The sequence below is a fragment of the Somniosus microcephalus genome, chromosome 32, assembly GCF_052327205.1.
Source record: "Somniosus microcephalus isolate GS21.2 chromosome 32, FLI_Smic_1.0, whole genome shotgun sequence".
Taxonomy (NCBI): domain Eukaryota; kingdom Metazoa; phylum Chordata; class Chondrichthyes; order Squaliformes; family Somniosidae; genus Somniosus; species Somniosus microcephalus.
Window position 1 is genome coordinate 14,556,972 of NC_141018.1, and position 11,998 is coordinate 14,568,969.

The window sequence follows — 11,998 nt, forward strand, 5'->3', positions numbered from 1 at the left end:
ACTATGAGGGAGTGGCGCGACATTGCCGAATGGCCTCCTTCTGTGCCGTTAATGTCTATGATTGTATGATTGCATTAGGATGCGGGTGAGTGCCAGTGGGGGATAGTCAGATGGTGATGTGAGTAGGTGCATAGAGAGTGAGGGACGGGTGCACCTGCAAGGTAGGTTGGTGTGAGGAGTGATGTGCAGGGGTAGGCTTGGGAAGGCAGTGTGAAGGGGTTGGGGTGACAGGATGTAGAGCAATGTGGGCATTGCACTCACCTTTCCTGCCCTCGTGAGGTCATTAAATTGCTTCCTGCACTGGATCCAGGAGTGGCTGACAGGAGCCCTGCTGCTCACTTCCTCGGCGCTCTCCAGCCAATGCCCCCTTTGTCTCTACTGCTGGCCTCTTCCTCCCGTCCCCAGGGAAGAGGACCTCCCTGCGGGCTCTCAGCCCCTGGAGCAGCATTTCCAGGGAGGAATCACTAAACCTGGGCGCTGACTTCTGGCGGTGAGCCCGCATCGTGGTTTAGAAATGGTTAAACCTTAAACAGTCAAACGAATTGGCCCATCTCACAGCTAACTCTCAGACCAACCTCTGGACCACCGCCAACAACCTTCAGCTCTCATCTGCCCACTGCCCCTTTAAACAGCTGAGCTGAAGTCAAGTCATCCATGATGTCATCAGACCCACTCCAGCTAATTGGCCGGGAAACTCGCATGACTGACTCCATTGGAGTGCTTAAGTTAATAAGAGACTGCAGAGCGTGCTGCTGGAATGTTCGGGATAGTGACCCACTACACGGCTCCCACCCACCCCCCACACCCAACCCGACGCGAAGGTAAAAATTCAGCCCGGGGCGAGGAAAACCCCCTTTGGGAACCATAGGTCCCCCATTTCCCAGCCCCCAAACTTGCTTTTTAATGTTTCATTTCCTGCTTTTTTTTTCCAGTTCTGACGAAGGGTTTCAGCCCGAAACGTTGAGTCTGTTTTTCTCTCCACGGATGTTGCCGGGCCTGCTGAGTTTTCCAGCATTTCCTGTTGTTATTTCGGATTTCTAGCATCCGCAGTATTTTGCTATCGTAATAGGTCCAGAGACACCTGTTCCGCCCGATCACGCTACACTCACCACATCATATCTCAAGTTACTGTATCCCAAAATATTATTTTCTGAATGAAATCTTATCTCATTAGAATGAGTGAATACAATCTGTTTCCTGATATTAGCCAACCAATGTCCTTCCTTCATTATATATATATGATGATAGAAAGTGTTACCCTTTTTGCAGGCATTATTCACGGGGACTGCAATGACTACAACATTCTTCTGGAACCCATGGATTCATCAGATGACGTTACGGTGCAGAAACCCGCCCTGACCCGTCCACAACCCGAATTCCGGATTTCCGGCATCCTGGACTTTGGTGACATGAGCTACGGTTGCTTTGTGTATGAACTAGTTATAAGCATCACGTATTTCATGATCGAGAGCAGAGACCCCATAGGCCTCGGCGGCCATGTGATTGCAGGCTTCGAGAGCGTGATCCCGCTGACGGAGGTGGAGCGAGGGGCCGTCTTTTTGCTGGTGCTCTGTAGGTTTTCTCAGTCGCTGGTTATGGCCAGGCATAGCGTCCGGCTCCACCCAGAGAACGAGGAGTACCTCACAGTCACTGCGGTGAAAGGCTGGAAGCGCCTGCACCAACTGTGGGAACTGGGCAAAGAGGCAGTGGAGAAGATCTGGTTCGACACAGCCAAGTCCTATCAGACTTAGAGTGGATGCTGTGCGTGCCAACACACACAGTGCATCGCTGTCAGTAATATAAGGGAAAGGACAAAGATCTAAAAGCGATATTGCGTCACCTCTATCAATCCTCGCCCCCTTCAAACAGCTGAGCAAAGTTACATTTTCTTCAGTTTCCCTTCTTCAGCTCGATATTTGACATCAGTCTCTGAACATCTCGTCTCTAAACGTCTCGTCTCTGAACGTCCCATCCCTGAACGTCCCGTCTCTGAATGTCTCTCTTCTGATGGCCTCAGTAAAAATCTAACACTATAAACCCGCTGATTGCAGCACCGAGCTCCACCTAGTGGCCTTGTAGAGCAATGAGCAAATCCCCAGTCCAAATATCCTGGATTTCAATGAACTGCCCACTTCAGGCTGCTTTTACAGTACGAGCTGGGGACTTTCGGGTCCCTTTCTGTGCCCCATCAATCTTCTTGTGCCCCTCCTGCCAGCCACCAGGAGCAGATTCCAATAAAGCGATGATCGGTGACATCGTACGGCACTTTTCTATCATTATTGCCTTAACTCCAGAACTAGCCGCGCCTCTAGCCAAGCTGTTCCTGTACAGCTACAACACTGGCATCTCCTCGACAATGTGGAAAACTGCCCAGGTATGTCCTGTCCACAGAAATCAGGACAAATCCAATCCGGCCAAATACCGCCCCATAAATCTACTCTTGATCATCAGCAAAGTGATGGAAGGTGTCATCGACAGCGCTATCAAGCGGCACTTACTCACCAACAACCTGCTCACTGATGCCCAGTTTCAGCTCCAGACCTCATTATGGCCGTGGTCCAAATTTGGACAAAGGAGCTGAATTCCAGAGGTGAGGTGAGAGTGACTGCCCTTGATATCAAGGCTGTATTTGAGTGTGGCATCAAGGAGCCCTAGTAAAATTGAAGTCAATGGGAATCAAGGGGAAAACTCTCCACTGGCTGGAGTCATACCTAGCACTAAGGAAGGTGGTTGTTGGAGGTCAATCATCAGAGCCCCAGGACATCGCTGCAGGAGGTCCTCAGGGCAGTGTCCTAGGCCCAATCATCTTCAGCTGCTTCATCAATGACCTTCCCTCCAACATAAGGTCAGAAGTGGGGATGTTCACTGATGATTGCACAGTGTTTAGTTCCATTCGTAACTCCTCAGATAATGAAGCAGTCCGTGTCCGCATGCAGCAAGACCTGGACGACATTCAGGCTTGGGCTGAGAAGTGGCAGGTAACATTCACGCCACACAAGTGCCAGGCAATGACTATCTCCAACAAACGAGAGTCTAACCACCGCCTCTTGACGTTCCAACGACATTATCATCGCTGAATCCCCCACCATCAACATCCTGGGGGTCACCATGGACCAGAAACTTAACTGGACCAGCCACATAAATACTGTGGCCACAGGAATAGGTCATAGGCTGGGTATTCTGTGGTGATTGACTCACCTCCTGACTTCCCAAAGCCTTTCCACCATCTACAAGGCTCAAGTCAGGAATGTGTTGGAATACTCTCCACTTGCCTGGATGAGTGCAGCTCCAACAACACTCAAGAAGCTCGACACCAGGACAAAGCAGCCCATTTGATTGGCACCCCATCCACCACCTTAAACATTCACTCCCTCCACCACCGGCGCACCGTGGCTGCAGTGTGTACCAACTACCTAGAAGGACAAGAGCAGCATGGGAACAACACCCCCTACAAGCTCCCCTCCAAGTCACACACCATCCTGACTTGGAAATATATCGGCCGTTCATTCATCGTCGCCGGGTCAAAATCCTGGAACTCCCTCCCTAACAGCACTGGGAGTACCTTCACCACACGGACTGCAGCAGTTCAAGAAGGCGGCTCACCACCACCTTCTCAAGCGCAATTAGGGGTGGGCAATAAATGCCGGCCTTGCCAGCGACACCCACATCCCATGAACAAATAATAAAAAAGCAACAGTCTGTGCACCTACCCCAGTACTTTCCTGCCATCCAGTGTTCCTGGAGCCAGCAAGGGGGTTTAAAACTGACACGGCCCACTCTAGTGAGTGCTCGGGGTCCCCAATCCACCATCCCTATTGCCAGATTTTGCTGGGAAACAAAGGACACCAGATGTCCATCTGCCCAGGTGACCACCAGCCTCGTTAAGCTGCCAGCAGGTGCCAGAGTCCTCCAGCTGCAGGGCTTTTACACCTAGGACCTCCCCCCACCCCCCCCCCCCCCCCCCCACCGTGGCAGAAACTTTGCCAGGAAGACCCCACCCTGTTTAAATCAGGCTGACCGGGGGAGTATTCACCAGGGTCAGTAGTGGGACAGGTGGGTGAGTCAAATGGAACCTGGTCAGACCCCACCCGGAGCACTGCGTTCAGTCCTGGGCCCCGCACCTCAGGAAGGATCTGTTGGCCTTGGAGTGGGTGCAGCGCAGATTCACCAGAATGATACCAGATCTAAAAGGGTTAAATTATGAGGACAGGTCGCTTGTATTCCCCTGAGCTTAGAAGATCGGGGGGGCGATCTGATCGAGGGGGTGATCTGATCGAGGGGGTGATCTGATCGAGGGGGCGATCTGATCAAGGTGCTTAAAATGTTCAAAAGGATTCGCTAGGGTGGATACGGAGAAACTATTTCCTCTGGTGGGGGAATCGGGAACAAGGGGGCAAAATTAGAGGCAGGCCAATTAGGACTGAAATCAGGAAGCACTTTTTCACACAAAGGGTGGTGGAAATCTGGAACTCTCTTCCCTCAAAAGGCTGAGGATGCTGGGGGTCAATTGGAGCTTTCAGGACTGAAATTGATAGCATTTTGTTGGCTGAGGGTATCGAGGGATATGGAGCAAAGGCGGGTCGATGGAGTTAGGTCGCAGATCAGCCAGGATCTAATTGAATGGCGGAACAGGCTCGAGGGGCTGAATGGCCTCCTCCTGTTCCCATGTTCATAAATACAGCTGCCCCACTCCCCCCCCCCCCCCCCCCCCCCACTCCCGTCCCCGGCCCAAACACTGCCGATCTCACCTTGAGTTAAATCCCAGACATTGTCACAATTCAGCAGTTTGATTCCTTTCCTAACACCAGGAGCCGAGGCCTGATGAAAGGCCAGAGAGCAGCGAGTTGCTTGGTTGAGACAGATAACAATCTAACCTTCCAGAGTGCTCCAGAAACATTAGACCACGATAGTACTGTGCGTGGTATGATTATTATATGGTAGATCTCATAATTCATGGATAATAAATGGATCATTTCTGTGAACAGCTGAATCCCTTAATTTTTTTTTTGGTATTTGGAATTTGCATCCCAGAAAACCACAAACCAGCCATTCACAGGGTTTCCCTGTGTGTGTTTTAGTTGCCGCTCCAGACCCGAGCCCATCACTTCTATTTCCACTTTTTCCTTTCCTTTTTTTTTACTTCTTTTCTCTTTACCCCTCCGAGACACCTCTCTCCCGTCACCCTGCCTCCTTTCATTTCTCCCCCCTCGGGTGCTCTACCCTCCCGAATCCCCACCCCAACCCTTCAGCGCTCCTCCATTTTCCAACTCTCCTGCCGTCATCCCAGGCTTGACTCCCTCTTAGATGATCCTACAGCTTCCCTCTGTGCCTCTCTTGGCACCTTCCAAAAGGCCCATCAGGGCGCTCGCCGCTGCCCCCTTATGAGCAGCAACCCCAACTGCCCCATCCTACTCTCTTGCTGACCCTCCCACTCAATCTGCCCGCTGGGGGCCAACCTTGCTTACCTCCTTCCTGTCCAACTCACCCCCTCCCAGTGCTTGTTGGTACATGAGGAAGAAAGGGCTAACCTAGCCTCGCTACAGTCGAGAGGGAGAGAGAAAGAATTACAGATCACCCTAGCAACAGCCAATGTCAAGATTGAAGTAAGGCCTTGGAATGTTTACAAAAGTGCCATACGATAAACACCCCAGTACGTATTACTGTAACTTATGCGAAAGGTTGTTGATATAAGTATGTTCTGGAGAAATGTAAACTTGTGAGCATAAGAATCGGCTGAAGGACACTGCACTAACCAGAGATTACCATATAAGGCAATGCCAGTTCCAGTTTGATAAGGAGAAAACAGTGTATAAAAAAGAATGAGAGAAACGGCCTACATTCAAATCTCCACTTGTAAATTGCATTATAATGTAAAGAAATTATACTCTGCTTTAGATTGTTTTTTAAAGTAGAAAAAATCAAGTGATTGTAACCGTAAGACTGAATTCATTACGACTCAAGTGAACAATGGGATTTTTTTTAAAACAACATTTGGCGAGCCGATTGAAGGACCTGAACTTGTTGCTTTTTGAAAACCGGGGGCGTTGAGACCAGACTGAAGTTGAACCTCAATCCTGAGCGAGCTGTGGGGCAGGAGGTGGACTACTTCCACTGTCAACAAAGCAAGGCGATGCAGCACGACACAGGATAAAGAACACATACACGTGTGAATAGTATCAGTATCCAGGTTGATAAGGGAGTACAGCAGATACCAAGTTATATGGTGCTTTAATCTGACAGTGGCTGGGAGATCACTGTGCTAATCATATAGTTCTCAATCTCTTATAGGTATCATAGAAAAGGGGGGGTTGTTGTAAGTGGGGAAATTGGAGACTGATCACCTCCAATAAAGGCCGAGTCCAAGAAGGAGAGGGCCAAATAAGAAACAGCTGTAAAAATAACATTTTAAACAATAATAAAGGAGGATTATCGTGGATGTTGTGGGCAGAAAGTTATGTCCAGAAGAACACTCGGGAAGGACCTTTTGAGGAGGGGAACAGTGACCCTCATGGAGACCGTACAATGAAGTGTGATAATCGAAATATAAATGAAAAAAATAAGAAAACAAAAAATGCCAACTGCATAATGGCAATGGTTCAAATAATAAATAGTTTGAATGGGAAATTCACTAAAGAGAGTACCAGGTTCAGACTCTACAGGCAGAGAGATAGAAAACTGAATTGAGAGCTGTACAGACAGAATGGAGATCAGCCGCCAACCAACAGTTGGAGATCCACCAAGAAATAACTCAAATACGCTTCCAGCTGCAGAGTTCTTCAGAAACAATGGTTAAGATGTTGGGAAAATTGGAAAATACTGAAATAGCTTATCGGGAACTCTGGAATTTGTCGCAAGGAAAACAAGGAGAGAGAGGTGGTCAGGCAATGGAGAGACGGGGAAGAGCAGAGGACAAGAAAAAGATGAAAGAATTAGAAGTTAGATTGGCAGCCTCGTCTTTGCCACTCACGAAGAGGAATCCAATAGTGACGATGACGAGGATGATCCGGTCCTCCCAACAGCGCCCTCACAGTTCGGAAGACCACTGAAGGTGGAGGCTTCTGATGCCAAGCAGGGGGGAAGTGGTACGTGTAGTATCAGTATTAATCCAGGGAGTGTTACCGATTATACCCGGTCTAAAACAGGAGATAGTACGGGGGGTACACAGGTCTGTTAAGATGCCCCATAGTTACCAAACACCTGCGCACAGGAGGAGCGACAAACAGGGTAAGGCAAGTAGTACATGAATACAAAGATAAAAAAAGCAAGTCGAAGTCGGAGCCTGACCCTTTCAGATTTGGGCCAACTTAGTGGTCAATTGCCCAAATAGAGGGAATAGGAGACCCAACTCAGTTATTAAATAAAGTTCAATTGCTACAGCAGGCAGACACCTTGAAAGACAAGGATGCTTCACTACTGCTGCAGGCTGCCTTACCTCCAGGCGTGACATTGCCATACAAGTTTGTAGAGTAAATAGCAGCTAATACAAAACCCTGGGGTGCCTCATTATATCACTACAGGAGTTCCTCAGGGCAGTGTCCTCGGCCCAACCATCTTCAGCTGCTTCATCAATGACCTTTTCTCCATCATAAGGTCAGAAGTGGGGATGTTCGCTGATGACTACACAGTGTTCAGTTCCATTCGCAACTCCTCAGATAATGAAGTAGTCCATGCTGATAAGTGGCAGGTAACATTCACGTCACACAAGTGCCAGGCAATCACCAACAAGCGAGAGTCTAACCACCGCCCCTTGACATTCAACAGCATTACCATCGCCGAATTCCCCACCAGCAACATCCTGGGGGTCACCATTAACCAGAAACTTAACTGGGCCAGCCACATAAATACTGTGGCTACAAGAGCAGGTCAGAGGCTGGGTATTCTGCGGCGAGTGTCTCACCTCCTGACTCCCCAAAGCCTTTCCACCATCTACAAGGCACAAGTAAGGAGTGTGTTGGAATACTCTCCACTTGCCTGGATGAGTGCAGCTCCAACAACACTCCAGAAGCTCGGCACCATCCAAGACAAAGCAGCCCGTTTGATTGGCACCCCATCTACCACCTCAAACATTCACTCCCTCCACCACTGACATACCATGGCTGCAGTGTGCACCATCTACAAGATGCACTGCAGCAACTCGCCAAGGCTTCTCCGACAGCACCTCCCAAACCCGCGACCTCTTCCACCTAGAAGGACAAGAGCAGCAGGCACATGGGAACACCACCACCTCCAAGTTCCCCTCCAGGTCACACACCATCCAGTCTTGGAAATATATCGCCGATCCTTCATCGTCGCTGGGTCAAAATCCTGGAACCCTACCTAACAGCACTGTGGGAGTACCTTCACCACACGGACTGCAGCAGTTCAAAAAGGCTGGCCACCTCCAATAAGGGCCAAATCTAAAGGTAAACAGTTAGTGTCATTTTCGAGCAGTCCAGATGTGGACTCATAAAAAAAGGTGACAGAATTAGGGGTGGTGAACTCAAACAATGTTGAGAGCCAGAGATAAGAAATCATTAGAATGATTAGAAATGATACATTTCTAAGTTGCATGAATAGGTGAATATAGTTGATTGAGTACGTTCATTTTAATTTAAGATTGTGCACCCAGAATTGGGGGAAAAAACTTTGAATTACATTTTAAGTTTAAAATGCTGCTGTGGATTTATTTTGACTAAGGTTTATTGTGCAACTGAGAAAAGCAAAAAGTTTGTTTTACAAAAGGTAAGTTTCAATCCCAAGCTTCAGTCTAGAAGTTACGGTTGCTGGGTATTATGTAATGAGAAAGAATTAATTAGCAATCTTGTTGTGCGAGGCCCCTTGGGTCGGAGCGATCATAATATGATAGAATTCTTCATTAAGATGGAGAGTGAAGTAGTTGACTCAGAGACTAGGGTCCTGAATTTAAAGGAAACTACGATGGTATGAGGCGCGAGTTGGGTAGGATTGATTGGGGAATGTCACTCAAAGGGTTGACGGTGGATAGGCAATGGCAAACATTCAAAGATCGCATGGAAGAACTACAGAATTTGTTCATCCCAGTTTGGCATAAAAATAAAACAAAAAAGGTGACTCAACCGTGGCTAACAAGGGAAATTAGGGATAGCATAAGATCCAAGGAGAGGACATATAAATTGGCCAGAAAAAACAGTAAACCTGAGGATTGGGAGAAGTTTAGGATTCAACAAAGGAGGACAAAGGGATTAATTAAGAGGGGGAAAATAGAGTATGAGAGTAAGCTTGCAGGGAACATAAAAACTGACTGTAAAAGTTTTTATAGATATGTGAAGAGAAAAAGATTGGTGAAGTCAAGCGTAGGTCCCTTGCAGTCAGAATCAGGGGAATTTATAATGGGGAACAAAGAAATGGCAGACCAATTAAATACATACTTTGGTTCTGTCTTCACAAAGGAGGACACAAATAACCTCCCAGACATGTCGGGGAACATAGGGTCTGATGAAAGGGAGGAACTGAAAGAAATCAGTATTTGTAGGGAAATGGTGTTAGGGAAATTGACGGGATTGAAGGCCGATAAATCCCCAGGGCCTGATAATCTACATCCTAGGGTACTTAAGGAAGTGGCCCTAGAAATAGTAGATGCATTGCTGGTCATCTTCCAACATTTGATAGACTCTGGAACAGTACCCATGGATTGGAGGGTAGCTAATGTTACCCCACTATTCAAAAAAGGTGGTAGAGAGAAAATGGGGAATTACAGATTGGTAAGCCTGACATTGGTAGTGGGGAAAATGCTAGAGTCTATTATAAAAGATGTAATAGCAGAGCACTTGGAAAACAGTGACAGGATCGGACAAAGTCAACATGGATTTACAAAAGGTAAATCGTGCTTGACTAATCTACTGGAATTTTTTGAGGATGTAACTGGTAAAATAGATAAGGGAGAACCAGTGGATGTGGTGTATTTGGACTTTCAAAAGGCTTTCGATAAGGTCCCGCATAAGAGATTAGCGTGTAAAGTTAAGGCACATGGGATTGGGGGCAAGGTATTGACTTGGATAGAGAACTGGTTGGCAGACAGAAAGCAAAGAGTTGGAATAAACGGGTCCTTTTCCAAGTGGCAGGCAGTGACTAGTGGGGTACCGCAGGGATCGGTCCTTGGACCCCGGCTATTCACAATATATATTAATGATCTAGACGAGGGAACTAGATGTAATATCTCCAGGTTTGCAGATGACACAAAGCTGGGTGGGCGTGTGTGCTGTGAGTAGGATGCCGAGAAACTCCAGTATGATTTGGACAGGTTGGGTGATTGGGCAGAAGCATGGCAGATGCAATATAACGTGGATAAATGCGAGGTTATCCACTTTGGTGGCAAAAACAGGAAGGCAGATTATTATCTGAACGGCAATAGATTGGGAGAAGGGGAAGTGCAATGAGACCTGGGTGTCCTTGTGCACCAGTCGCTGAAGGTAAGCATGCAGGTACAGCAGGCGGTTAAGAAGGCAAATGGTATGTTGGCCTTCGTAGCAAGAGGGTTCGAGTACAAGAACAAGGATGTCTTGCTGCAGTTGTACAGGGCCTTGGTGAGACCACATCTTGAGTATTGTGTGCAGTTTTGGTCGCCTAATCTGAGGAAGGATGTTCTTGCCATGGAGGGAGTGCAGCGAAGATTCACCAGACTGATACCGGGGATGGCAGGAATGATGTATGAGGAGAGATTGGGTCGATTGGGCTTATACTCGCTGGAGTTTAGAAGAATGAGAGGGGATCTCATTGAAACTTATATAATTCTAACAGGATTAGACAGACTAGATGCAGGAAGGATGTTCCCGATGGTCGGGGAGTCCAGAACCAGGGGTCACAGTCTAAGGATAAGGGGTAAGCCATTTAGGACAGAGATGAGGAGGAATTTCTTCACCCAGAGAGTGGTGAACCTGTGGAATTCTCTACCACAGAAGGCAGTAGAGGCCAATTTGTTAAATATATTCAAGAAGGAGTTGGATATATTTCTTAAGGCTAAAGGGATCAAGGAATATGGAGAGAAGGCAGGGACAGGGTACTGAATTTGGATGATCAGCCACGATCTCATTGAATGGCGGAGCAGGCTCGAGGGGCCAAATGGCCTACTCCTGCTCCTATCTTCTATGTTTCTACGTGTCTGGTAGAAAATGAATTTGAACTCTTGTTTAAATTGGACTGTATCAGTAACTGGTGCAACTAAAAGATGTGTGAATGTGTGTGTGTGTGTGTGTGTGTGTAGGTAATACATAAAATTAAGCAGATTTTAAATGTAATTGTAAAGCGGTGGATTTACAATCTTAAACAAGTTCAGCGGAACAGCTGCGGAATCCCTGACAAACAGTGTAAGTGGTCCTTACAATGTGTTTCTGGGATTTCTGCAGCTAGCAATGGACAAGTGAGTGAACCTCTGCAGAAATTCACCCCCAAAGTCTCAGACTGAAAAATTACATTAGTCATATTCAGGGACCGAAAGCAAATTGAACCAGTGGAATGAGTGATAAGAATGAAACTGTCAGGGTTGATGACATCATTTAATGTGTAAATGGACAATCACAGTATACTGTGAGAAAAACCTGACCAGAAACAACACAAAAATGTATTTAAATGGTATATGTCATTTTTGATAGTGCAGATCAACTCACTGCAATTACTGTTGAGCTGGAAGGCAACAGCCGAGAATGGCCAGTGAAAAATTAACATTTACCAGCAACTTTTCAAGTAGTACAGAGTCTCCATCAATCTGTTAGCTGATGTAATCAACATGTTTTTATTTTGGTTTGTTTTTCATGCTGTCAAGTAATCAGCTGGAGCAATGGCCACGGAACTCACGCCTCAGGTTGACGGACGCGGTTCCCGAGCTGTGTGAATCCCGTGGCCATGCAGGGAGATTTCAAAAGTAGGGGGGAAAAGGCTCTTACCTGCCCGTAAACTACCTCATAATGATTTTAATTGGGTCCCCCACCGCTGCAGGTCAGGTCTGCTCCTCGCTGACAGATGCGCCTGTGGGAAAGGTGCATGG

At 47.4% G+C, this 11,998-nt stretch overlaps 1 protein-coding gene across 1 annotated transcript in view; it reads left to right on the forward strand.

The window, feature by feature from the left end:
* LOC147097281 (hydroxylysine kinase-like) overlaps positions 1–6,434 on the forward strand; it is a 75,711-nt gene extending 69,277 nt beyond the window's left edge. The window contains exon 5 of the mRNA XM_085972100.1: positions 1,270–6,434. Within this exon, the coding sequence (XP_085828226.1) occupies positions 1,270–1,751 (482 nt within the window). The 3' untranslated portion in view covers positions 1,752–6,434. The remainder of the gene's footprint in view (positions 1–1,269) is intronic.
* Positions 6,435–11,998: the final 5,564 nt, after the last annotated feature.